The sequence below is a fragment of the Microtus pennsylvanicus genome, chromosome 3 (assembly GCF_037038515.1).
Source record: "Microtus pennsylvanicus isolate mMicPen1 chromosome 3, mMicPen1.hap1, whole genome shotgun sequence".
Taxonomy (NCBI): domain Eukaryota; kingdom Metazoa; phylum Chordata; class Mammalia; order Rodentia; family Cricetidae; genus Microtus; species Microtus pennsylvanicus.
Genome location: NC_134581.1, coordinates 100,383,563 through 100,410,717, shown reverse-complemented (window position 1 = coordinate 100,410,717; position 27,155 = coordinate 100,383,563). Strand labels below are relative to the sequence as shown.

The 27,155-nt window shown below is 35.5% G+C and overlaps 2 protein-coding genes across 2 annotated transcripts; both read right to left on the bottom strand.

Moving 5' to 3' along the window:
• Positions 1 to 4,816: 4,816 nt before the first annotated feature.
• On the bottom strand, positions 4,817 to 5,767 carry LOC142846837 (olfactory receptor 7G2-like). The gene has a single exon (XM_075967625.1). The coding sequence runs from the start codon at positions 5,759 to 5,761 to the stop codon at positions 4,817 to 4,819; it is 945 nt and encodes a 314-aa protein (XP_075823740.1). The 5' UTR covers positions 5,762 to 5,767.
• Positions 5,768 to 25,914: 20,147 nt separating this feature from the next.
• On the bottom strand, positions 25,915 to 26,853 carry LOC142846836 (olfactory receptor 7G2-like). The gene has a single exon (XM_075967624.1). The coding sequence runs from the start codon at positions 26,833 to 26,835 to the stop codon at positions 25,915 to 25,917; it is 921 nt and encodes a 306-aa protein (XP_075823739.1). The 5' UTR covers positions 26,836 to 26,853.
• Between the last annotated feature and the right edge of the window lie 302 nt (positions 26,854 to 27,155).

Genomic DNA, 27,155 nt, shown 5'->3' with positions numbered 1-27,155 from the left:
TTGGGGCTGAGAAGCTGGGAACAAGCAAGTAGCCTCCTACTAAATTTATTTCCCAGTCCCTCCATGGCTGCCCGTCAACCCTTGTTACCCTCCTAAAAAAAACTAAAAATAAGAATGAGATTTAAAAAAAGAAAAATATAAACCTAATTTTTGTTATCTATATACTCTCTCAAGTAATAGTCAAACTCTCCGTGATCTTACCCTTAAATAGAACATAGTACTACCTTTCCCATAACCCTGACTGACATCCAGGGGCCATATTGATGTGAGTGACCTGAACTGTCACCCTAACCCATGTTGATGTCAATCATCTGGATGCTTCTGAAGGATTTCTTTGGGTTTCTGGTCATACTGCACCATGGGGCCAAGTTTGTGGTCTGTGTTGTAGCCAGCCAGAAATCATATGGACGTCCATGATCCATGTTGTAGCTGACTGTAAAAGCAAGGAGGCTACTTTATCTGTGATATTGATACCTATAGATGCACAGTTGAAAGGGAGGGTCATGGAAGGCTTGTGTGAGAAATCCTACTATCCCTAGAATGTAACAGGCTAGACAGGAAGTCGTGGAAGAGGAGTTTAAAAAAGTGTGATGGGTATGATGACATGTAGGTCTCCACAACTAAAATTCTTACTTTAAATTCCCATATTAATATATTCAGCACCACATTTTCATCACATTTTCATAAATAATTCTGTGCCATCATTCATCCCTGTATTTCTTTTCAACTCTATAGTCCATTATCTATTTTCACGTCTTCCTGTTATATTATACTCCTTACTTCACCATAACCTCTTTATTTTCCTGTCTTCTTTCTGCCTTTATGCTTTGTTTTCACAGTAAAACTACACATGTGCACACACACACACACGAGGGGGGGCAGACAGAGAAAGACAGGGAGGGAGGGAAGGCGAGAGGGAGGGAGGGAGAAGGAGAAAATAAAACTAGTAATAGCATACAAAATATATTTTATCTTTTCACATTTTGTTATTTTACTTTACCCTATCCTCCCATTTAGTCACAAATTTCATAATTTCCTTTTTCCTCACAGGGTATAAACTTAATTGTTTATACCAATCATAATTTCATTGTCCATTTAGCTATTCTTTCCTGCTGTGAGTACATCAGCAATGAACATCAATACAAAATACTCTGTAGTTACAATATAGAGTCTTTAGCTAAATGCCCTGGAGTGTGTAAGTTAAATTTTCTGATTTTCTTTAAAAATACTGTATCAATGATTTTCATAGTGATTGTTCTAGCTTAACTTCCCAGAAGCAGAAATAATATCTTGTCTTTCTTTCTTATCTTGGCAACATTTTCTGTCAGTAGAACACATTTTTAACATAAATTCATTCATATATTGTTTCAAAGTGCTGAAATGAATTAAATGAAAATTTAGCATTTCAATCAGCAATATTTTACAGAGTATAAAATAGAAAATTTTGGTCTAAAATTATGTGATATTTTTAAGAAATAGTAATCAAATATAGGATTCAACTCAGATGTGGAAACATTATGTGTATTTGAGGCTTCATGTTTTTCACTACCATCCTGGTTATACAAGAGAACACTTAGTCATGTGTGAATATAACCCCAATATATTGGTGATTAGTATATAAAACTCTGGCAGAGAATTTTCCTATGTGACATATTTAAGATATGCAGAGTTCTACTTATGTGTTTGTAGAGTTTCAGTGGGCTAAGTCATTATTTACTAATTGTAAGATGAGATCCAGGGACCCAGTATGATACAAATAAGAACACAGTTTTTCAAGGAGTGAGGTTCTGAGTACTGTGTTTGCTCACTAGAAAATAGATGGTTGTATGTGTTTGAATTACTTGTTCATAGTAAACATCCTAGCCGTCATTTCTATCACACCACTCATACTGGATAAAAGTAAATATTTGATTATATTTCAGTGTATCTGGTTAACACCAAGAAAATGTTTTGTTTCTTGAAGTAAACAGAACAAAAACACCCATCACAAAAATCAATATATAATATTTATGCCTTTTTTTTTTAATTTCTAAGCTATGAACCTTTCAAAGGCTCTAAAATTTCATCATAAAGAATTATATGTAATAGAAATTGGAAATAGAACAGAAAACACATATAGCATGAGCATTATGAAAAATCAAAGAATGACATAATGCTAAAATGCCTTATGGAACACAGATCATATAGAAAAATATAAACTTAAAAAGATATGTAACTTTATACTACTTTCAACAATATCTATAAAGAAATATATGATAAATAGCAAGAATTGATCCATGAATGAGTTAGATATATAAATCATACCTTATCAAATTAATAACTACACCTAAAGTGATAAGAAATGGCTATCAAGGAATTACCTCTCTCAGGAAGATAAAAATCTTCCTGTGTATGAAATACAAATAAAACAGGTGAACATTAGCTTCTCAGGCAATATTTTCTCTAGTAGTAGGCATAGGCTTTTCTTCCTGAAGTAGGTAGATATATTGAATGAAATATTCTCAGACTTGTTCTTACTCTTTCTATCTCCCCAAAGGTTGAATATCCAAAGTTTCTCATTAAAGTAACTATTACACTATCATTAAAATCCCTTGAGGGTCTGCCACTAAGGAAGAAAGCATAGATGTGACTTCATCACCAGTGATATAATGAATTCCTGAGAGAATATTCCTCATTCAGTTTTTCTTGACATCTTTACTTATTATTATCACTTCCTTCATACATTAAGAATACCACTCTTGGGCATATACCTAAAGATGCTCAATCATATTTATTAAACTATGTTCATAGCAGCACTACTTTTAATGGCCAGAACATGGAAACAACCTAGATGCCCTTCAACCGAAGAATGGCTGAACAAAATGTGGCTCATTTATACATTAGCATACTACTCAGCTGTAAAAAAACAATGGCAGCTTGAATTTTGCATGCAAATGGATGTAATTAGAAAACACTATTTTGAGTGAGGTAACCCAGACCCAGAAAGATTAATATGGTATGTATTCACTCATAAGTGGATACTAGCTATAAACTAAGGATATTGAGCCTATAGTTCATGATCCTAGAGAAGCTAAGAAATAAGGTGAACCTGGAAAGTAAAAACATACTAATCAAGTGACAAATTTGGGAGCATGTGTGTGCTGGGGGAAGGGAAGGTAAAAGGGAAGAGGAATGAAGAAGAGCAGGAGTGAGGAGAACTTGAGGAAATGGGTTAGTTGAGAAGGATGTGGACAGAGATTAGAGTAGGGAAAGAGGTATCTTGATTTAGGAAGCCAATTTGAATTAGCCAGAAACCAGGCTCTAAAAAATTCCCGGGATTCCATAAGCAGACACTAAGCAATAAAGAGGATCCCTGAACTGGCCTTGCCCCGTATTCAGACTGATGATTATCTTAAATATCATCATAGAACCTTTGTCTAACAACAGATGGAAACAGAAACAGACTCACATTGGAGCACTGGATTGAGTTCCCAAGGTTCAGTTGAAAAGAAGGAAGAAGAATATGAACAAGGAAGTCTAGACCATGAGGGGACACCCACTGACACAATGTGCCTGAGCTAATGGGAGCTCAACAATTCTAACTTAACTGGGAATGAATGAGCATGGGATCAAACTAGTCCCTCTGAATGTGGTTGAGAGTTGGGGCAGACTGAGGGGCCAATGACAATGGAACTGGGATTTGTCTCTACTGCTAGTACTGGCTTTTTGATATCCTATTCTCTTTGGATATATACCTTGCTCAAGAGGGAAGTGGGAGAAAGTAGGAATTTAGATTTGTATTTTTAAAGTAATAAAAAAAAACAAGTATAACATAATTTGAAAGTTGCAGCAAGTACAAATGTTACGAAAAGCAAACTTTCTTTTTAAGACACCTAGAAGGCTGGGAAAGAATAGCAATATATAATTAAAATAATCATCAAGGCAACAGTGATGACTCCCTAATAAAAGTCAATGTAAAGCCACCTACTACAGGCAATAACCAGGACCAGGAAGACAGAAGATATTTTCTAGCTAGGCACCTACACTCATGTGCATAGAAACATATACATATACATACACATACATGTGATAGCTGTAAAAAATAAGGTTTAGAATATCAAGAGAAGTAACGCATGGGTAATGTTCCATGGACTACTCAAATTTCTTCAAGGTAAATACTTTTTTAGGGTTGAGAAATATCAGAAACTGTAGGAGACAATGTCTGGGTAATATACAAAATGGTAAATGATGTTTAACATTCTATTTTATAGTAAGATAATGATACTTGAGATATATAAATTTTGTAGTTAACATGTGGCTATAAAAGTTCTGAACATGAAAAAGACTATATTTGCAGGCACTAAAAGGTCAACTCTATTGCCTTATTAAAACTTCTAGTAACGTTGTTTTTAAATATAACTAAATCATAACACCTTAATTTTTCTACCTCCAATATCTCTAGTGTGTCCCATCTTCCCTCTCAAATTTATTGACTCATCTTCAATTGCTATTTAATATATAAATATGCCCTATTTATAAGTTGATTTACTTATCTTACCTAGGATTCTATATAGGATAAAATTATGAAGATGTAAATTGTTTGCATGTTTTTGGTATTTGGTATGAGAAAATAGATCCAATGTATACTGTGAATATCACTTGTCAAAATTTTATCAAGATCAAAAAATATAAAAATAATAAATCAAGGACAATATATGGATAGATATTTTGTCAGTGTGGTGTATAGATCACAGCAACACACAAGATGTTGTGGGTATTTAAACTTTTTTTTCTTGGTAGGACCCATGAAAGACTCAAGTCAAAATCAAGTAATACATCATGGAAGGCAAGGTACTTTTGTGATAAGTTTCCTTAAGGCTTTCTTCATATCCCTATTCCTTAGGCTATAAATAAAGGGGTTCAACATTTGAGGGAAGACAGTATACATCATATATGAAACTGTAGTGATCTGAGGTGAAACAGTAATTGCAGAAGTGACATAAACTCCCACTCCTGCACCATAGAATATTGATACCACTACAAAGTGAGATCCACAAGTGGAAAAGGCTTTATACCTTCCTTTCATTGAAGATATTCTCAAAATAGAAGAGACAATTCGAGTATAAGAGAAAATTATTCCAGAGATTGGAATGCCACCAAATATAAATGTTGCAAGATATATCAGAATATAGTTGATGAGTGTATCAGAGCAGGCTAGTTTAATGACCTGAGCCAGTTCACAGAAGAACAGAGGAAGTTGAAGGTTTGTGCAAAATGAGACCCGCAGTATCATCAGACATTGTAATAAACTGTTCACTATGCTAATGGTCAGTGACAATAGAATTAGCACACCACAGAATTTTGGATTCATAATTACTGTGTAGTTCAGTGGGTGGCAAATAGCTGCATAGCGGTCATAAGCCATTGCAGCAAGGACACAGCTTTCTAATACAGCAAAATTCAAAACAAAGCAGGCCTGAGTAAGACAGCCCATGTAACTGATGCTCTGATCCTGTGTGTGGATGTTTTTCAGCATATTGGGGACTGTTGTTGTACTAAGGCAGATGTCAGTAAATGAAAGTTTGGAGAGAAAGAGGTACATGGGTGTTTGTAGATGGGCTTCAGAGATGACCACAAGAATGATGAGCAGATTTCCCAGAATTGTGACCAGATATGTAAAGAGGAACAGGCCAAAGATGAGGGGCTCCATTGTAGCATCATTTGTCAGTTTCAACAGATAAAAGTAGGAGATGCTTGTTTCGTTTCCAGGTTTCATGTTCATGATAAACCTAATGAAAACAGAGTAGAATAAAATATTTAAAGGCCAAGATTCAACATCACTTGGAGGGCATGTTAGAGATAAAAGTTATACTCTAAACCCAAACATATTCTTCAATCTCATTTAAGAGATAAACCAGTAGATAATACTTAAAATTTAATGCAGTTGATTTTGTTATATGCTTACATTTTTCACTTAAATATTTTCCATATTTTGGTAGGGAAGTTCTTGAATGTTGACATACATGTAGAGGAGCTTATAGGAATAAGGGCTCCCTTTTGCCCCATGAGTTTTGGGCTAGGAGTCAGGATGCCAATCTTGGCAACAGGAGACATTACTTTCTAACTCATCTTGAAGGATCTATATATATATATATATTGAATTTCGGAGAAATATATGTTAATGAAGATCTCCACCATTTCCATGATGAGAACTACAGACATAAATAATTTTCCCTGTTAAAAAACTATCATTAACTTTTCATTACTTTTAGTGCTGTTTTTAATACAATTTCAAATAAATTTACACATACATTTTAAGAGGATTTTTGTAGTAGAAATTTAATATATTTTAAAGTGCAAATTCCTTACATTGCTCCATAAGTATTATTAAATTATTTTATTATTACAATGTAATAATTGAAATTAAGTCATTTTCAAACCCTATGATTGAAGGGGCATAAATGACCGACAATTAGAATTAACCAGACTAGCTTTAATATAAAATATTCAGCTTTAATAAAGGGAAGAAGAGGAACTTACAAAGCCAGGGTTCCAGTGATTCCGGAGCGCAGGAAAACAAAGAAAGAAAACCAGCACACATTGATGGTTTTATAGGCTATTTGTGGCCCGGGGGGGGGGGGACACACCTTATATAGCACGCAATTGGTTGAAGTCCCCCATTATCTCCCCCTTTCTCTAAACATGATCGCACTATACCCAATACAACTATATACAGCAGGAGCAGATACCAAATATAAAATTACAAACAACAAACAATATTAAGCAAGAAACATATAACAAAAGTTTTGCTAAGCATTTTATTTCAAGGAGTCTAAATAATGTAGAGGGTAACTACGATTAGCTAATCTTCAACTCCATCAAATATCTGAGAAGGGAAGTAATATTACTTATGCATCCAGGAAGTAGAAACGAGAAACTTCCAAAATGTGCAACAAATAACAGAGACAACTGACTACCTGGGCAATCACCCAAAGTCTTGTTTGCAATGTTGAGGCAACCAGCTTTGGCTAAGGCCTAACATAACTGACATACCATTTTCAAAGGCAAGGAACTTTTTTTGTAGAATTATCCTACCCTGTCTTGACAAGATAAGACAATTCTGTTTTTATCCATTCATGGATACTCTGTATCTCTGTCAGTAGTCAAGGAATGGGCTTTTCTTTGCCCAAAGGCCAGTTCTGCCAAGAAGAAGACAAGCTTCCAGTGGAGTGTCTTTGGTGCTCAACGTTCTCTCTGGGATTCCCCTCTGTATATTATGAATTCAATTGGTTAATAAAGAAACTGCTTCGACCTGGCATGGCAAAATAGAGGTAGGCAGGGAAAACTAAACTGAATGCTGGTAGAAAATAGGCAGAGCCAGTCAGAAGCTATATAGCCCCACTGGAGACAGACGATGGAACTTTACCCAGTAAATCACAACCTCGTGGCAATATACAAATTAAGGGAGATGGTTTAATTTAAGATATGAGTTAACCAGAAATATGCTTAAACTATTGGCCAAGAAGTATTGCAAATAATATGGTTACTGTGTGATTATTTCAGGGTCCAGCAGCTGGGAACAAACAAGTGGCCTCCTATTACAGATTGACAACAAAGTGGCAAATGAAAATCCACTTAACACCTGACGGAGTTTTAGAAGGAATTATAGGCAAAACAAAACAAAGCAAAACAGAATTAGCAAAGCTTAATGTTGTGACTTCTTTATGAGATGTTTTCCTGATTTATCAGTAGCATAAAAAAAGTCACAAGATTTTGACAGGGTGGGTTTCTGGGTTGTGCAGCTAGTACAAACTCTTGCTCTTTCAGGAGGCCAAACATTTAGATGTAGTTTGTGGGCAGCTTGCTGACAGTTATTTGGTGGCAGCATTGCCCAACTGGTTATCAGAGTTGAGGTGGAGAGGGCAGCCCCACCTAGTTGTCTCAAAGGTAGTAAACAGACTTCTACCATGTTAAGTGGGCAGAGCAAGCAAGCAAGGCCATATTTGCTCTGGCAATGCCACCACTTAGGCTTTAAAGAAGATGTCTAAATGGGTCACAGTGTTGCGTATGCATGTGTAGGCTGTGAAGAGAGAAGAAAAAGAGTACAGAGAATTACAAAAAGAAGTAATCATTTAAATAAATAAAACAAATTCTTTAAGAGAGAGCGCACAGACAGTCATAGATTAGAGAAATAAAGATAATAAAATAAAAATTAAACATGTAGAAAACATAATAGAGTGAAGAAAATAAGCCCCATAAAGATGGAATATACACAGAGAGTCAGGATTATATGGACCAAAACCCCTGAAAGGTGGCCATGAGTATCCCCAGAAATACTTTGCACAACAAAAAGCAGAAAGCAGTGTGGAGTTAACAATGCCCAAATTGCCAAATAGTGCTTATAAATGTTTGCTTACATTTAAAGTGGGATAAGCTATAGATATAAATATTTTGCATTGCTATGAATCTTGTTCTGTTGATGCAAATTTGAAGGCAAGTTTTTATATTTATACATCTACTCTTAATTACGGTATTGTGTTTATGTAGCTCATTTAAAAATGTACTGTATAATTAAGAGACATATGTTAATAGATAGTCATCTTCTGAACATAGCGGACAATGAGGACTACTGAGAACTCAAGAACAATGGCAATGGGTTTTTGATCCTACTGCACATACTGGCTTTGTGGGAGCCTAGGCAGTTTGGATGCTCACCTTACTAGACCTAGATGGAGGTGGGTGGTCCTTGGACTTCCCACAGGGCAGGGAACCCTGATTGCTCTTTGAGCTGACCAGGGAGGGGGACTTGATTGGGGGAGGGGGAGGGAAATGGATAGCGGTGGCGGGGAAGAGACAGAAATCTTTAATAAGTATATTAATTAATTAATTAAATAGTCAGGCTTGTAGTCTTGTTATATTTTCTAAATATACAGAGGTGTAGTTTAGATGGATAGCTATTCTTCAAACATTCAATAACTAAAGAATATGGCATTTAAAATATTTTAATAAGTTAGGACAGTTAATGACATGAGACACATCTGTTCCTGCAGTACAAATCACTTAAAGAGGATGATGGACACTGAAGAGAATTCTTATGGAGTTTGCTAGCCATTTGGGCAAGAAACTGCCCTTGCTTCGACTGCTTTATGCTATACTTAGCATACTTAAACAAGCAAGTCCCACAGAAAAATGACTGCTGAACTTGCCTAAAGGTGAAATGGTCCTTTGGGGTTCCTGCTTCATGAAAGAGTCTCCAGGACAGTTTTCAAAACACAGAAGAAATTAACTGATATACTGCCAATATAGGTTGAACTGTCTTTGAAATTTCATGCTTCATAGAAAAATCTGCTGGAAACTGTGGTCCTATAGGCTGAAGGTAAATGCTCCAATAATACAGAAGAACTTTGTGTGGCTGTTTACGCAGCAAGATGTCTCTGTTAATTCTAGAGTTTTGGGAGTTGCTTACACTGCACTTTCTGGTTACTTAGGTAATATTATATCCTTCTGGGGTCTTTGATGGAGTTGAGAATAAATAGTTATAATTAGAATTTTTCTTAGTTATGATAAAATATAAAGTAGATATAAGGAGTGTAAATGTAATTTTTGTTTGATACCTGTTTTGTTATATATAATTATTCTGTTTTAAAATTAAAACTTTTTTATTTAAACAGAAAAGGGGAGGTGCTATGGGATTCACCTCTGTATGCTCTGAATACCATTGGTTAATAAAGAAAGTGCTTTGGTCTGGCAGGGCAAAATAGATGTAGGTGGGAAAAACTAAACAGAATGTTATGAGAAAGTAGACAAAGTCAGTAAGAAGCTATGTTGCCCCACCAGAGACAGATATCAAAATTTTACCCGTAAGTCACAGTCTCATGGCAATATGCAGATTAATTGAGATGGATTAATTTAAGATATGAGCTAGTCCAAAATATGTTTAAGCTATTGGACAAACAGTATTGCAAATAATATGGTTTCTGTGTGATTATTTGGGGGCTGAGAAACTGTGAACAAGCAAGTAGCCTCCTACTACATTATTTCCCAGTACTTCCATGTCTGCCTCTCAACCCTTGTTACCCTCCTAAAAAAGAAAAGATAAATATGAGATTTAAAAAAAGAAAAATGTAAACCCAATTTTTGTTATCTATATATTCTTTCAAGTAATGATCAAACTCTCAGTGGTCTACCCTTAAATAGAACATAGTACTACCTTTCCCATAACCCTGACTGACAGCCAAGGGCCATATTGATGTGAGTGACCTGTACTGTCACCCGAGCCCATGTTGGCGTCCATCATCTGGATGCTTCTGAAGGACCTGACTGGGTCTCTGGTCATACTGCACCAAGGGGCCAAGTTTGTGGTCTCTGCTGTAGCCAGCCAGAAATCATGTGGAGGTCCATGATCCATGTTGTGGCTGACTGTAAAAGCAAGGAGGCTACTTTATCTGTGATATTGATACCTATAGATGCACAGTTGAAAGGGAGGGTCATGGAAGGCTTCTGTGAGAATTCTTACTATCCCTAATATGTAACAGGCTAGACAGGCAGTCATGGAAGAGGAGTTTTAAAAAGTGTGATGGGGATGATGACATGTAGCTCTCCACAACTAAAATTCTTATATCTTTAAATTCCCATATTAATATATTCAATACCACATTTTCATAAATAATTCTATGCGATTATTCATTCCTATATTTCTTTCCAACTCTATAGTCCATTTTCAGTTTTCACATCAACCCTGTTCTATTATACTCCTTCCTTCATCATAACCTCTTTATTTTCTTGTCTTCTTTCTGTCTTTGTCTTTATGTCATGTATCCACAGTAAAGCCACACATACACACACACACACAGAAAGAGAGAGAGAGAGAGAGAGAGAGAGAGAGAGAGAGAGAGAGAGAAACAGACAGAAAAAGACAGAGGGAGAGAGGGAAGAAGAGAGGGAGGAAGGGAGAAAGAGCATACGAGACAAAATATATCATATGTCATATGTTATCTTTTCACTTTTTGTTATTTTACTTTACCCTATCCTCCCATTTAGTCATAAATTTCATAATTTCCTTTTTCCTCACAGGGTATAAACTTAATTGTTTATACCAATCATAATTTTTTTCATGTTCATTGCTGATGTACTCACAGCAGAAAAGAATAGCTAAATGGACCAATCATAATTTCTTTGTCCATATAGCTATTCTTTCCTGCTGTGAGTACATCAGCAATGAACATCAATACAAAATACTCTGTAGTTACAATGTAGAGGCTTTAGCTAAATGCCCTGGAGTGTGTAAGTTAAATTTTCTGATTTTCTTTAAAAATACTGCATCAATGATTTTCATAGTGATTGTTCTAGCTTAACTTCCCAGAAGCAGAAATAATATCTTGTCTTTCTTTCTTATCTTGGCAACATTTTCTGTCAGTAGAACATATTTTTAACATAAATTCATTCATATATTTTTTTCAAAGTGCTGAACTGAATTAAATGAAAATTTAGCTTTTCAATCAGAAGTATTTCACAGAGTATAAAATGAGAAATTTTTGGTATAAAATTACATGGTATTTTTAAGAAATATAGAATTCAATTCAGATGTGAAAAGATTATGTGTATTTGAGGCTTCATGTTTTTCACTACCATCCTGGTTATACAAGAGACCATTTAGTCATTTGTGAATATAACCACAATATATTGGTGATTAGCACATAAAACTCTGGCAGAGAATTTTCCTATGTGACATATTTAAGATATGCAGAGTTCTACTTATGTGTTTGTAGAGTTTCAGTGGGCTAAGTCATTATTTACTAATTGTAAGATGAGATCCAGGGACCCAGTATGATACAAATAAGAACACAATTTTTCAAGGAGTGAGGTTCTGAGTGCTGTGTTTGCTCACTAGAAAATAGATGGTTGTATGTGTTTGAATTGCTTGTTCATAGTAACCATTCTAGGCATCATTTCTATCACACCTCTGACACTGGATCAATTATATTTCAGTGTGTCTTGGTTCACACCAAGAAAATGTTTTGTTTCTTGAAGTAAACAGAACAAAAACACCCATCACAAAAATAAATACATAAAAATATTTATGCCATTTATTTTGAATTTCTAAAATATGAACCCTTTTAGAGGCTCTAAAATTTCATCATAAAGAATTATATGTAATAGAAGTGAGAAACAGAACAAAAAACACATATAGCATGAGCATTATGAAAAATCAAAGAATGACATAATGCTAAAATGCCTTATGGAACACAGATCATATAGAAAAATATAAACTTAAAAAGATATGTAACTTTATACTACTTTCAACAATATCTATAAAGAAATGATAAATAGCAAGAATTGATCCATGAATGAGTTAGATATATAAAGCATACCTTATCAAAATAATAACTATGCCTAAAGAGATTAGAAATGGCTATCGCGAAATTACCTTGCTCAGGAAGATAAAAATCTTTCTGTGTATGAAATACAGATAGAACAGGTCAACATTAGCTTCTCAGGCAATATCTTCTGTAGTAGTAGGCATAGGTTTTTCTTCTTGAAGTAGGTAGATCTATTGAATGAAATATTCTCAGACTTGTTCTTACTCTTTCTATCTCCCCAAAGGTTGAATATCCAAAGTTTCTCATTAAAGTAACTATGACACTATCATTAAAATCCCTTGAGGGTCTGCCACTAAGGAAGAAAGCATAGATGTGACTTCATCACCAGTGATATAATGAATCCTTGAGAGAATATTCCTCATTCAGTTTTTCTTGACATCTTTACTTATTATTATTATCACTTCCTTCATACATTAAGAATATCACTCTTGGGCATATACCCAAAGATGCTCAATCATATTTGCTCAACTATGTTCATGGAAGCATTATTTGTAATAGCCAGAACATGGAAACAGCCTAGATGCCCCTCAACCGAAAAATGGATAAAGAAAACGTAGCACATTTATACATGGTCATACTACTCAGCTGAAAAAAAATAAGAGCTTGAATTTTGCATGTAAAAGAATAGAATTAGAAAACACTATTCTGAGTGAGGTAACACAGACCCAAAAAGATGAATATCGTATGTATTCACTCATAAGTGGAAACTAGCTATAAACAAAGGATATTGAGCCTATATAGTTAATGATCCTATAGAATCTAAATAATAAGATGAGCTCTAAGAAAAGCATACATAGATTTACCTGGAAAGTAAAAACACACAATATCAATTGACAAATTTGGGAGCATGGGGGTGGGTAGAAAAGGAAGAGGAAGAAAGAAGGGGAGGAGTGAGGAGAACTTGAGGAAATGGGTTAGTTGAGGAGGAGGAAGGTCAGAAATGAGAGCAGGGAAAGAGATATCTTGATTGAGGGAGCCCTTATACACTTAGCAGAAATCTGGCTCTAGAGAAATTCCCCAGTAATCCACAAGAATGACCCCAGACAAGACCCTAAGCAAGAGAGTGGAGTGGCCCTGATCTTGATTTGCCTTGTAGTCAGACTGATGATCTTAAATATCATCCTAGAACCTTCATCCAGAAAGTGGTTTCCATCAGAGGCAGAGACCCACATCAGAGCATTGGACTGGGCTCCCAAAGTCCAGTTGAAGAGTTGGAGGAATGAGAATATGAGCAAAGAGGTCAAGACCATAATGGCTACACCCACTGAAATATTCTGCCTAAAGTAATGGGAGCTCACAAACTCAAGCTGGATTGGGAAGGAACAAGTATAGGACCAAAGTAGTCCCTCTGATTGTGGCTGACAGTTTCATGTCTGGGGCAGACTGAAGGATCACTGGCAGTACAACTAGGATTTATTTCCACTGCATGTACTGGCTTTTGGGGACTTATTCTCTTTGGATGGATACCTTGCTCAGCTAGATATAATAGGGAGGACTTTGGACCTTGCCCAAAGCAATGTGACATCCTCTCCAAGGAATGGATGGGGGTGGGGTGGTAGTGATCTGGATGGAATGGAAGGAGTGCAGGTAGTTGGAACTTGGATTGGTATGTATGGTGAAAAAAAGATTGTTTTCCTTTTTTAAAAAAATTAAAAAATGAAAAGAAAGCATTATCAGGTATGGGTTCATGCCTGCACTTCTCAAACCTGGGAGATGAAGGATCCAGGTCACTTTTGGCTATATAGAGAATATGAGGCCAGCCTGAGCTACACATACCCTGTACTCTTCCATTTGGGGGGTGATCAGGGGACATTAATCTTTTTTCTGGTCTCAGGGTTGCATAAGGGAGTATATCTGCCACCTTCTGAGTATTTGGATGTAAATTGCTTTTCCTCCTCTGTCACTCTGAGGTCTGTTTCTTCCATGTTCTATGCTCTCTCATAGAGTTCACTGCTGGGGATAAGAAAGCCTTGTTGAACCCAAACTTGTGAAAACGTATAAAAATGTTTTCATCTTCTCCTGTAGCTCAGTTTGCCTTTATTGTATGTCTGGGGATGACATTGAACTCCTGATCCTCATGCCTTCACCCCCATATGGTAGGATTACATGTGTGTGCCAACATGCCAGGCCTCCCATTCAAGTATTACCCAGGCCCAACCCTGCTTGTCTTATGGAATCAGACAGTATGGTCATATTCCAGGATGCTGGTAGTGATATGGGGTAGAGAATAATGCTCCCAGGTTATAAGAAGATAAGTACAAAGCAATAACATTAGTTCCTTATTATATATTTCTTAAGAATAGTCCAGCAGATAAACCTAGGACACCAGGCAGTAAAGTTGACTTTCTGTCCCTGCTTATTTGGCATAAACCCCCAGAAATGTCAGCCATTGTGGTGACAGAAACCTATCTTCACTCTGTCACCCTCAGCAGTCTAATTATTACTGTGAGGTTTTTAGGGATCTTGACTAACAGTATTTGTGGTAGTGACACCGAAAAGAATTCAGGAGTGGCCTAGATGACAAGGACATTTAAATAGGCTTAAGCATGAGGAGATTATCTGTGCAATAAAAGCACTTATGTAGGCCCTGCTACCAGTGCACCAGCTGACCCTACCACCATGCTGTGCCTGACCTTCTGAATACGTGAGCCAAATTGCCATCTCCTCTGGTAAGTCTTGGCATTGATGTGGGAGGAGCCATGAGCAAAGAACTGCAAAGCATTGGTGGCTTCTGGTTAGCTGTGATTGGTCCATTGCTCTGTGACCTCACAATGAGCCATTGTGAGTGATGAGAGTGGCTCACCCATATAAGGCTTGGATCTTGTCCTTAGGTGGCAGTTAGGCTGCTGGTTGACTGCATAGGACTTGACTCAAGACTTTGGTCTGGAGAGATTTTGATTGTCTGTCATTGAAACTGAACATTTGTGATCACCACTGACCTGAACATTGTGAGTGTGCTTCCCAGTGGGCTCGGGTATGTGCCTGAATTTTGACTGACTTTGGTTTAGATGTAGTTAGTGCCTGTGCTTCAGTTTAGTTTATTATCAAAAATTTTCTATTATTCTCTACCTGTTTATCTTTAACGTTTTGTACAGTGGTTTATTTCTTTACCTCAGCTTTTGCTAAGGTAGCTGTAAAAAGTAAAGAATTTGATTTGGCCATACGTGTGAAGCACACATACCTGCTTTGTTACTTCCCTCAGCCTTTCCCTGTGGTTATAACTTTGCTTATCATTGAAAGTGTCTTCTTCTGCTCACCGTGACATTTATTAACCAACACATGCTCTGGGAAATGTTGAGGGACAATAATTTCTTCATGGCCTCATAGTGTCACAGATAGACTATCAGCCTTCTGATGTCCATAAATATGGGTTTAAAGAAAAGGAACTGAGTATAATTATTTTAGACCTGAAGAATTCTTCAGTAGTTGGAGTCATTAAAGAATTTGAGGATCTGAGTGAAAAGGACCTGTGTGTTCACTATCTAGTCCATGTGTCTAACCCCGGCTGGCCTAAAACTGACTGAGTCCACTCTTGTTGTTACTGCTGTTATTTTTAAAGTCAAAATGTCATCAAGGTTTGTGTGGGTGAGGTTTCATACCATCTCAAGTCTCTGAATTTAGGTCTCTAACAGAGGCTACTATTCAGCAGACTGTAAAACCCCATGGTGGTGGAACCTATTGTAGGGAATTGGGTTATTAGAGGCAATAGGACACAACCAAATCATGTAAACATCTGTTTCAGACCCATCTTCCCAATCCCCAGACATAGCTTCCCTCTGAGAGCCTGAGCCATATCACAACCTTTGGAAAACATGGTGTTTCATAGGGAATTGGTCACTGCCAAGAACCATGGAGTCCATGGAGACAGAAAGTGAAGAATCTCTTGGTTTTGTTTTCAGTTTTGGTTGTAAATACCTGTGAATCATTCATTCCTCCCTAGGACTTACTGCTAGGCTGCAGCTTGGGTGGCTGTGGAGTTGTTGGACTCATACATTGGTTCACATAAACTTTGATATTACCAATTTATGAAAATCAGACACTATTCTTCTGCTTTGACATCTAAATAGTGACTTTGCTTCCTCGCTTGTTGGTTTGGGTTCCTGTCTCTGAATTGGTTCTTGGTTTAATTTCTGACTTCCATTCGATTTCTTTTTCCTAACCCTATATGTCTATCCTTAAGCAAGATTCTTTGACATTTTAAAATTAATTTTAGGTTTTAAAAGATTTATTAGTATGAACAAGCTGTAAGAAGCAAGCTATTCCATCACTATGTGAATCTTTATCATATCTACCTGTACTATTTTCTCCTACAACCTTTGAAGCACTTAAATGCTCATCCATCCTGGTAACTATCTTCCATACTTACTCTGCCGCATCCAATATTCTACCAAAAGGACCATTGTGAGGTCCTTTTGTATTGTGAAGTAGTCATTTTACTACATTGTCCCAGTGTTGGAGAGGGCTAGCATAATTTACATGGCCAACTATAAGAGCTTTAGGTAGAGAAATTGAATGGATGAAGTATAGAGATGATGTATGTAGTAGTCAGAATTTTAGCGCACAGGACATTGGGGCAAACCACAGGTTATTCTCTAACTAGTCCATATTGTGTCTCTAGCAAAGGTCAGCACATAGCTTCAGAGTCTGTCTTGTTACTATGCCACTTGTTACCTTACTGCTATGTTAGCTTGCTGTTGAGTTCTTAAGTCAAAGTGTTCTTTTCAGGTTTAATAAGAATGGCCTACATGTTCCCATGTATCACATCCTTGGGCTCTAGCAGGAGGTTCCATTTGGGGAGGTCATAAAAGCCCAGGGCAGCAGGAGGAACTGGATGTCCGGATGCTCGTCAAAGTCATGTACCCAACTGCTACAGAACCATCTCCCCAAATCTGCCCAGCTCCTCATCTGTCACCCTTCCTTACCCTCAGAGAGCCTGAGAGGAGGGCTACCCTTTGCCTTTTAAGTTGTAGCTTGTTGGAAATTTGCTCACAGCCATGACAAAAGTTATCCAGTCCCTGTAGCTAGATAGAGATTCATCTTTTGAGCTATTTGCTGTTACTGCTGCATTTCTTACTGTGACATCACAAAAGCCTCTGTGAGAAGTTTTTGGGATCTTTTTCTATAAGGTCCTGTAGTGGTCTGAGTTTTGTCTTGATGCCACAGAGAAACTCTCATTGGATAGAAAGCAGCTGGTCGTCCACATTTGTCCTGATAACCTGGACTTTCCTAATCTCTTGGACCTTGACATTGGAAGATTTTGTTGTTGGATTTTTGTGTTCTGTTTTTCTTTTTGATACATGCACTTGGTGCTTTCAGTTGTGGCATAGATTTTTGATTATGTGTTCATTTTGTTTATTTGCTCCATTTAATTTTTTTTATGTTTTACTTTGGTTTCATTTTTTATTTTGAACCTTTCCCAGGAGCTATAAGTACATGTGTTCAACAGTACTGTAACATCCATGAAACACTCTGGCCTTGAAGACATCCATGATTTCTAGCTCTTATACTCTTTTCATCCCCTCTTCTCAGTTAATTTTTGAGGCTTGGGAGGAAGGTTTGTGAAATATAAGACTATAAATAAACAGAGAACAAAAATTATAATAATTTATACATGGACAGAAAAATATTTTCAACTTAAAAGAGTAGTGCGTTAAAACCTTAGAATTTTTATTATCAAGGGCAAATGGAGCTCTTTTTGTTGAGAAATGTCCACAAGCTTCAGAGGTGAATATTGGCTAAATCACATAATATTGTTTATAATTACTGAGACAATAGCTCAAGCTTATTACTAACAAGCTCTTACCATTTAAATTGACCCATTTTCATTAGTCTACATTCTGCCATGTGACTCCTGGCTTTACCTGTCCTCTAGCATATCCTGCTCCCAATGCAGCTTGGCAGGTATCTCCTCTGAGTCCACCCTCCTTCTTCCCATCATTCTCATTTGGCTTTCCTGCTTAATTTCCTGCCTGGTTACCATACTTTCAGCTTTTTATTAACCAATGAGAGTAATACATATTCACAGTAGACTGAAGGATTATTCCACAGCAGTTATCTAAGAGGGGGAGCAGGTGTTCAATCCTGAAAGAGGTGTTCCCAGACACGCTTTTCCTAACTCTGCATCTCAATATCTAAAACCCTCATTATAAAAGCTATGACACAACCATCCTGATTCCAGGAATATGTCTTTAAAGGCAAAAAGAGTAGACGTGACTTCATCATCACTGCTGCAATAACACCTCAGGATGATTTTCACCATTTTTTTTATTATTTGTGTTCACTTTACTATCATCACTTGAATGAAAATGGCTCCCATAGGCTCATAGGCATGCCACCATTAGAAAAGATAAGAACTTGTGGCATTGTTGGAGTAGGTGTGGTCTTTTTGGAGGAAGTGTCACTAAGAGTAAACTTTAAGGTTTCAAGGACAAAAAGTACATCCAGTGGCACACTGTTTCTCCCTCCTGCCTGCCAATCCTGATATTGGACTCCTGGTTCCTTCTTCAACACCATGTTCCCTGCAGGACGTCATGTTTCCCAACAGGAAGATAGTGGACTAAGTATCTGAACTTTCTGTCAGCCCCAATTCAATGCTTTTCTATACAAGAGTTGCTGAGTTCATGATATCTCCTCACAGCAATAGAAACCTTAAGACACTGATTATACATGCATATCCTATATTATTTATCTAACAAGTTACATTTTCCCTTAATGTTATGTACAAATATATTACTATACAATTTTCAGTCCTAGAAAGGCTAATTTTTATTTATCATTGAACATATGAATTGCATATATGGTTATAAATATGAATATTATGTCATTAAAGATTAGAAAAACTTCACTCTCAACTGAAGTATTAGTGAATATTGTTAAATTGTATTTTATTACATGTTATTTATAAGTTTATTTGTCAAGGAGGAATATGCTTGCTATGACACACGTGGAAGTCAGAGAAAAACTTGCAGGAGTCTGTTCTTTTATCCTACCATGTGAGTCCTAGGGATCAAACTTAAGTAGTTAGCTTTGGCTGAAATAACTTTTGTGCTCTGAGCCAGCTTGCGATCCAAAATTGGACTTTTAATGTATGTTTTATACTTAAAATTATGAACTATTTTTGTTATACATTGCTGTACATCATAAACATTGATTATAGAATTCATTCTAGAAATCCTAATAGGTCCACAAGATCCCCATTTGTATACATGACTATCAACCACCATAATCACTATGATGTCCAGTGCCACATGGAGTCTGAATATTGTCTCCCATCTCTCCTAGTATAGGGTAACTGAATGCATAGATTTATGTGACTATAAACCCTTATAAAATGTATCTCCATATGGATACTCAATAAGCCTCTATCGTCAGTTGCCCTTGCCAGTATTCCCTTCTCTACTTAGCCCAGTATTTCTTCCTCTTCTACTCACCCCTTTAATTCTTCCTGTTCCATTATTCCATTCTCCCTTTTATGTCACAGCAATATATGCCCCTCTCTTGAAAAATCCCCTCCTCTGTAACTGTCCCTTAATTGTTACCTAACTTATTTTGGTCTTCAAAATATTATACACATATCTAAAAATTAAAAGTTAGCATTTATTTATAAGAACTACATGTTGTGGTTTTTGTTTGTGTGTTTTCTGAATCTGTGCTGCCTCACTAAGAGTGATTATTGTTGTAATAGAAGCAGTGAGGCTGTGTCCCTGGCACCCGGCCACCCTCATGGCTAGCTTATGCCCAGAAATAATTACACGGAAACTGTATTCTTTTAAACACTGCCTGGCCCATTAGTTCCAGCCTCTTATTGGCTAGCTCTGACATATTAATATAACCCATTTCTAATAATCTGTGTAGCCCACGAGGTGGCTTACCAGGGAAGATCTTAACCTGTGTCTGTCTGGAGTGGGAGAATCATGGCGACTCACTGACTCAGCTTCTTTCTCCCAGCATTCTGTTCTGTTTACTCCACCCACCTAAGGGTTGGCCTATCAAATGGGCCTAGGCAGTTCCTTTATTAATTAACCAATAAGAGCAATAGATTAAAAAAATCACTCCCATATCAGATTGTGTCTCATTCCATATATTAGACAGTGATTTTCATAATTTAAGCTTTTAAAATTTGAATAATTTTCCATTGAGTAAATATACCACATTTTCATTGTCTGATTATCAGTTAATGGTCATTTAAGCAATTTCTATTCCCAGGCTATTGTGAATAGAGCAAGAGTGAACATGGAAATGCAATAAACTCCCTTGTAAACTATAATGTCCTTTGGGGTTATGCAAAAGAGTAGTATAGTTAGGCTACTATTTTAAGATTTACGAGAAAACTTCACACTGATTACTTTTGGAGTAGAAACTCCAGAAGTTTCTCCTCCAACAATCAGGGGAAAATGTTGCTATTTCCCTATAACTGAGCAAGTTTATGCTATAGTTCCTTTTATATTGGCCATTCTGACTAAGACTTAATAAGAAGTCTCATGCTCAGCCGTGGAGTAATGTAAATGGAGACTACAATGGGAGACCACACTAAGCTAAGTTTCTGACCATTAAAAAAGCATAAGGACTTTCCTAATTTTGGAAAATGGCTACAAAAAAAGTTGCTGTTCATGTGGTTTGACAGGCAAGGGCCCATCCCAAGATGATAGCTTAACTTGCCAATATTATCCATCTGTTCCTTGATTTAGGGTCATGAAAGATAAGTAATCATAAGGGACAAAGACAACTACTCCTTTAAAGTTAAAGTCTCAAATATTGGACTTGTTTATAGATTTTGCATTTATTGTATTGGACCATGCCTTACTTTGATGCAGCATTTTCTCCTCACATTCCTATTCCTCCTCTTTTTTATTGGTAATGCATAGATATGCAATTTTGTTTGTAGTTTTTATAATTAAGAGATTGCTTTGAGTTTCAGAAGACATTGTGAACTTCTGAGATATTGTAAATGTAATAGACTATAAGGGCTTTGAAGTTGGACTTAATGCATTTTACACCATGGTATAGCCATTATACTATCAGCTGTGACAGGGAATGGAACATTGTAGTGTGAAGGAGATATCACTCTTCACTTATAGTCTCAGACATCTGAGTGCTTAAGGTCAAGTTGATAGTGCTGTTTGAAGTGCTGTAGTAGGTGTGTCTCTGGTAAGGAATATATGTCATTTGGTGTGGACTTTGAGAGTCTAAATATATAAATCATATTTGTTTGTACTCTTTTTCATTCTTGTGGTTCAAGATGTGAACCACCATACTTTCACTTCACCATCATGGACTCTCACAATCTGCAGTCAAAGCTAAAACAGACTTTATCTACTTGAAGTAATTTGCCTTGGTCATGGTTTTCTTTTATTACAATAGAAAGGCAATCAATATAAAATCCCTGAGGTGTATTTATTTGTAATTTCCTGATCACTATACTGACATTTTTTTTCTACCAATAAATTGTTCATATATAGTATTTTGAGAATTAGCTGATTATTTTCATATTTCATTTTAATTGGTGTTTCTTCTTAAGTTTTATTGTATTTTGTATACTTTAAAGACTAACCTCAAGTTAGGTGCATAATTGATATATATTTTCATGTTTTCTAGACATATTCTTCAAATAAATGATGCCCTTTGTTTTGCAGAAGTTCTGGCTTTGTGACAAACAATTTATAAAATTCCTGATCTTAATGCTAGTACTACTGTTTTTTTTAAAAAAGTGCTGTATTGTACCTTTGAATTCAAGTATATGTTCTACTTTATTTTTTTATCAGTCTAAGAGTATTAGGTGATATGTTTAGTTCAATTTTGGAGTTGAATTTCGTTCACTTTTCTACATGCAGCTTTTCAGTTTGAAAACCACCACTTATGGAAAATATTCTGTTTCCTCCAGTAGGTAATTTCAGTCTCAGACAAAACTCTAGGTTGTAGGTATTTGGATTTTATGAGTCTTTATTTCTCTTCCTTTTAAAATTGTGTCTGTTTATGTCAGTACTTTGATGTTATAAGTATAGATCTATGGTATTACTGTAAATCAGCAAAAGTGCTATTTTAGCTATTCTTTTATTGTTCAGGATAATTTTATCTAACATAGATTTGTTTTTCTTTCCTTTTCTTAATATTTGTTGTGTGTGGCTTCCATGTTAATTTTTTAAAAAAATTACTTTCTGTGAAAAATTAGAATGGAATTTTGACTAGGATTGCATTGAATTTGTAATAGCTTTTCCCTAATTTTTATTCAACCAATCCATGAACAACTTTCTATCTTCTGTTAGGTACTTCAACTTCTATGTTTAATGTCTTAAAAATTGATTATGTAAGTCTTTAACTTCCTTAGTTAGATTTATTCCATATTTGTTGGTATTATTGTGAGCTGGATTGCCTTTTGATTTCCTTCTTGGTAAAGCTGTCATTTGTACACATAAACGGTACTGATTTTTGTGTATTAATTTTAAAGTCTGCTAATTTGCTGAATGTATTTATCAACTTTGGGAATTTTTGTTTATCAGAAATGTCCTGTTAACCTCTCCAGGCCCCTGCCTCTGATGTAGTAACTTTAAAGAGACTCTTCTAGAAATATATATATATGTGTGTGTGTGTGTGTGTGTGTGTATACTGTGTGTCTATGTATATATGTGTGTGCGTATATATGTGTGTGTGTGGTATGTATAAGTGTGTATTGAAATGCTAAAGAAATATGTTATAGAAATAAAATATAAGTTTATAAAAAAAAGAAATATTGGTCTACAATTTTCATTATTAGTTAGAATTATAGATTAAATGAGAAACATTACAACAGATGCAGTAGTAATTCAAAGAATTAGAGTACTTGCTCATTTTGCTCTTTTATTTACAAATGGCAGACACTAAATGAACAAAATTATATGTTAACATTCTTTGTCTGTATTACTGAAGGTCTTGTCGGTAATTCTCATACTTTTGAGTCTGTTTCTTTTCTTTTATTGAAAAGAGATTTTTCCATATTATATATTTTGATTACAATTTTCCTTCTCTCAACACCTCTGAAAGTTGCCCCACCTCTCCATTCATGTGAATCCACTGTTTTCTTCAGTGTCCCTTAAGTTCAAATGTATATTAACATTCTTTAAGTGTTCGTGTGGCTTCAGACATTTCCCTTGTTACTGACTTGCTTATGTTGCAATTTAAAGAGCTATGTTGTTTGATATATAATCAAACTACTTCCTCCCATTTATTCTCTTCTCAGCTACTCTTTCTTGAAAACCACCCATGTCCCCCACTCTGAAGTTGATAGGCATTTTTTTGTTTTCTTTGATTATTACTGTTTCATATAATGTAATTTTATAAGATTCAGAAAATTAATCAAGTGATATATTTACTAATTCTCATTTGTTACCTATAATGTGGTCAATTTTAGTGAAATTTTCATGCTCTTATAAGAAAAAATATTTAATTACGTTGATATTTAAATTCTCTTTATTTCTGTATAATTTATTTATGATGTTTCTTTGCTAATATTTTGGTTAATTATATTATGAATATGTGAAAATTGGTACTAAGTTTCCACTAGTATTCTCCCAATATCGATGAGGTAGTTAGGCATAATAGTGTTTGTTTTATAAAGTTAGGAGCCCCAAGATTCAGTAAGTGAATACTGAAAGTACTTACCAGGTTTTGATGTATTATTCTAATCATTAAGTTATAGTTACCCACTTTGTTCTTCTGACAAGCTGTTATTTACTGTCTACATTGATAAGTGCAATAATTTATCATCATCTTTTCTGGCTTTGTTTTGTAGTTTGAATTCTGTGGATTCTTAGAGTTGTTCTCTGAAATACCTACTAAACTTTTCAAAGTTGTCATATTATTTTTAGATTTTATCCTGTAATTATGGGTGTCTGCCTGTCATGCATTTCATATATATATATATATATATATATATATATATATATATATATATATATATATATATATATATATATATCCATATATGTGTATATGCATATATACATACACAATGACACACATAAATGAAATATCATTGCACAGTAGGTGACATTTCTGACCTGGCCACATCTAAGCATACAGTCTGAAAACCCAACAGTACTAAAAGTTTCTTTCCCCAGGGAGTTAGTATGATATGAGTAACTCCTTCCTTTGCTAGTACCCCAGAAAAATTTTGTATATCTTTCATTACTCTCAAGGTACTAGTCATATTTACAGATAAGTAACTAATTTGTTCATATGCTTGCATGATCTGCTTGTATCAAAAGATACCACAAGTAATTAAATATGTATTACAAAAGAAAATGGTATTATAAATACCGACTGCTGTGCAGATATGTGCCTAGGCCCTTATTGAAACTAAGGAACTGTAATTTTTTTCCCAGAGAGGGTGATAAATAATATCAATACTTTATCTGAGTTAGATGGACATTAATCTTATAAATACTTTTATGATGATTTACTTATTAGATTAACATTGTACTTGCTAATTAGAGTGAAACCCTCTTCATGAGTGGGTTATACTATAATTATAAGCATCCTTGCTGTGACCTGTAGTATTGCTATGTAATAATGATTCAATATTCAGTTCTTTGCAGGAGGTAATAACAAGATAATATGCATTCTAATACTCAGGAAATGACAGAAATTGGTGCCTTGAAAGAAAGCAACAGGAAGTAAAAAAGATGGATTTTGATGGGAATAATCTTCTGAATTTACCAAAGAAAATTCTACATTGCAGAACAATGTCACTACGCTTTTAAATATCTCAGATGGTAGACAAACAATCCACCTATCTCTAGATTGCAGTGTTTGCCAAGAGCAGCAAAAATCCTAATTACTAGCAAGGTTGAAGTAAACATAAGTATCAAATGTTCATATTATTTTCTCTGTGTTCACCTTATGTTTTCTGAGTCTATAATTATTATATTGTTTTTAAAACATTTGGAACCAAGATGTGCATGATTTTTCTGTAGAATTTGAGTCATTTAAGATAGGAAAATGGTAGAATAGGGAATTTATACTTAAGTCACAGAAATTCTCCCAATTCAGCTAAATTTTAATAATCTTAATACACTCATTAATATTTGCAAGCATACTTGCCAGAATCTGCTTTTGCTATCCTTATTTGAGGTAAATAAAAGTGTATTGCTTTAAAGTTACTCAACAGTAACTGACTTAAACTTAGTATTAAATAGTTCATATATTTTGATACACACATTCTTATATTCCACTTTAATGAGTGCATATATATCATACTCATAAATGCATACAAGTGTAACTTTAATTACATATATATCGGTAGTACATCTCACTGAATCTAGAGCCCCTATGTCTGTCTTTGCTTATATGTAGTAAGAAGACAAATTGTATCTAGAAATTTAAAGGAATGGGTCAAACATCTGAGACCTAGATATAGTATCATAGTCAGAAAACACAGACAAGAAGAGATATAAATTATATTATATTTCATCTAATCATTTAAATTCTACAGTAGAGGAAGAAATATGCATTCTAACTCACAAGATACACTATCAATGTGACTTACTCTGAACAGTGAAGTCCAAAGCCAAAAAATAATCTGCTAATGATTCAGTTTCCTCAATGCTTTCATTATATCACTATTCCTTAGACTATAGATAAAGGGGTTCATCATTTGAGGGACCACAGTGTACATTAGTGAAGCCACTGCAGTACTTCTTGTTGAAATAGTCAGAGCAGAGCTAATGTAAACCCCCAGAGCTGTACCATAGAACAATGACAAAACTGCTAGATGAGAGACACAAGTAGAAAAAGCTTTGTACCTTCCTTTCAATGACGATATTCTCATTACTGAAGAGACAATTTTTACGTAAGAGAAAATTATTCCAGAGATTGGAACACCACCAAAGATGAATGTTGAAAGATATATCAGAATGTTATTGATTAGGGTATCTGAGCAGGCAAGTTTGATTACCTGAGCAAGTTCACAGTAGATTAGGGGGCTTTCCATATTTGTGCAGAAGGACAACCTCAATAACATCAGACCAAGCAGGAGAGAGTTTTCAAGGCTAATAACCAGACACAATATAATTAGCCAAACACAGAGGCTAGCGTTCATGATGACTGTGTACCTCAGAGGGTGACAAATGGCCACATATCGATCATAGGACATCACAGCAAGGAGGCAGTTTTCTAAAGAAGCAAATTCTAAAATAAAGCAGACTTGAGTGAGGCAGCCTGTATAGGTGATGGTATGATCCCATGTTTGCATGTTAACCAGAAGCTTTGGGATAGTAGTTGAACTTAGACATATGTCAACAAGTGAAAGATTAGAGAGAAAAAAATACATGGGAGTATGGAGGTGGTGGTCCAAACTCACAACCATGATGATGAGTAGGTTTCCAAGGACAGTGACCAGATAGATGCAGAGAAAGAAGCTGAATGTGAGTGGTAGCACAGCTGGATCATCTGTTAGTCCCGCAAGAAAGAACTGTAGGGCAACTGTTTGATTTCTACCCTCCATGTTGTTGATGAATCTGTTGAAAATACTGAGTTAATTAAAATACAATATCCACCACCAGACACTTTAGCAGTACTCAGAAACATCTCCAAAGTAAATGTAAGAAATATAACATTCTTAACCATTTTCCACTCTTATTTATTACTATTTTTTGATGTTGGTTGGGGAAAGTCCGTGTTTAAACAACTCATCCAAATGTTGTAGTTAAGTATCAGATCTACAGAAAACAAAAATTTAACATAAAAACATTTATATAATATTGTTAACCCAGGTATTTACTTAAATATTTTCTTCTTCTAGTTTCTCTTTCTACTCCATTTGAT

Coding starts and splice junctions, on each gene's coding strand:
- LOC142846836 (XM_075967624.1), bottom strand. CDS start 26,835: ATGGAGGGTAGAAATCAAACAGTTGCCCTACAGTTCTTTCTTGCGGGA.
- LOC142846837 (XM_075967625.1), bottom strand. CDS start 5,761: ATGAACATGAAACCTGGAAACGAAACAAGCATCTCCTACTTTTATCTG.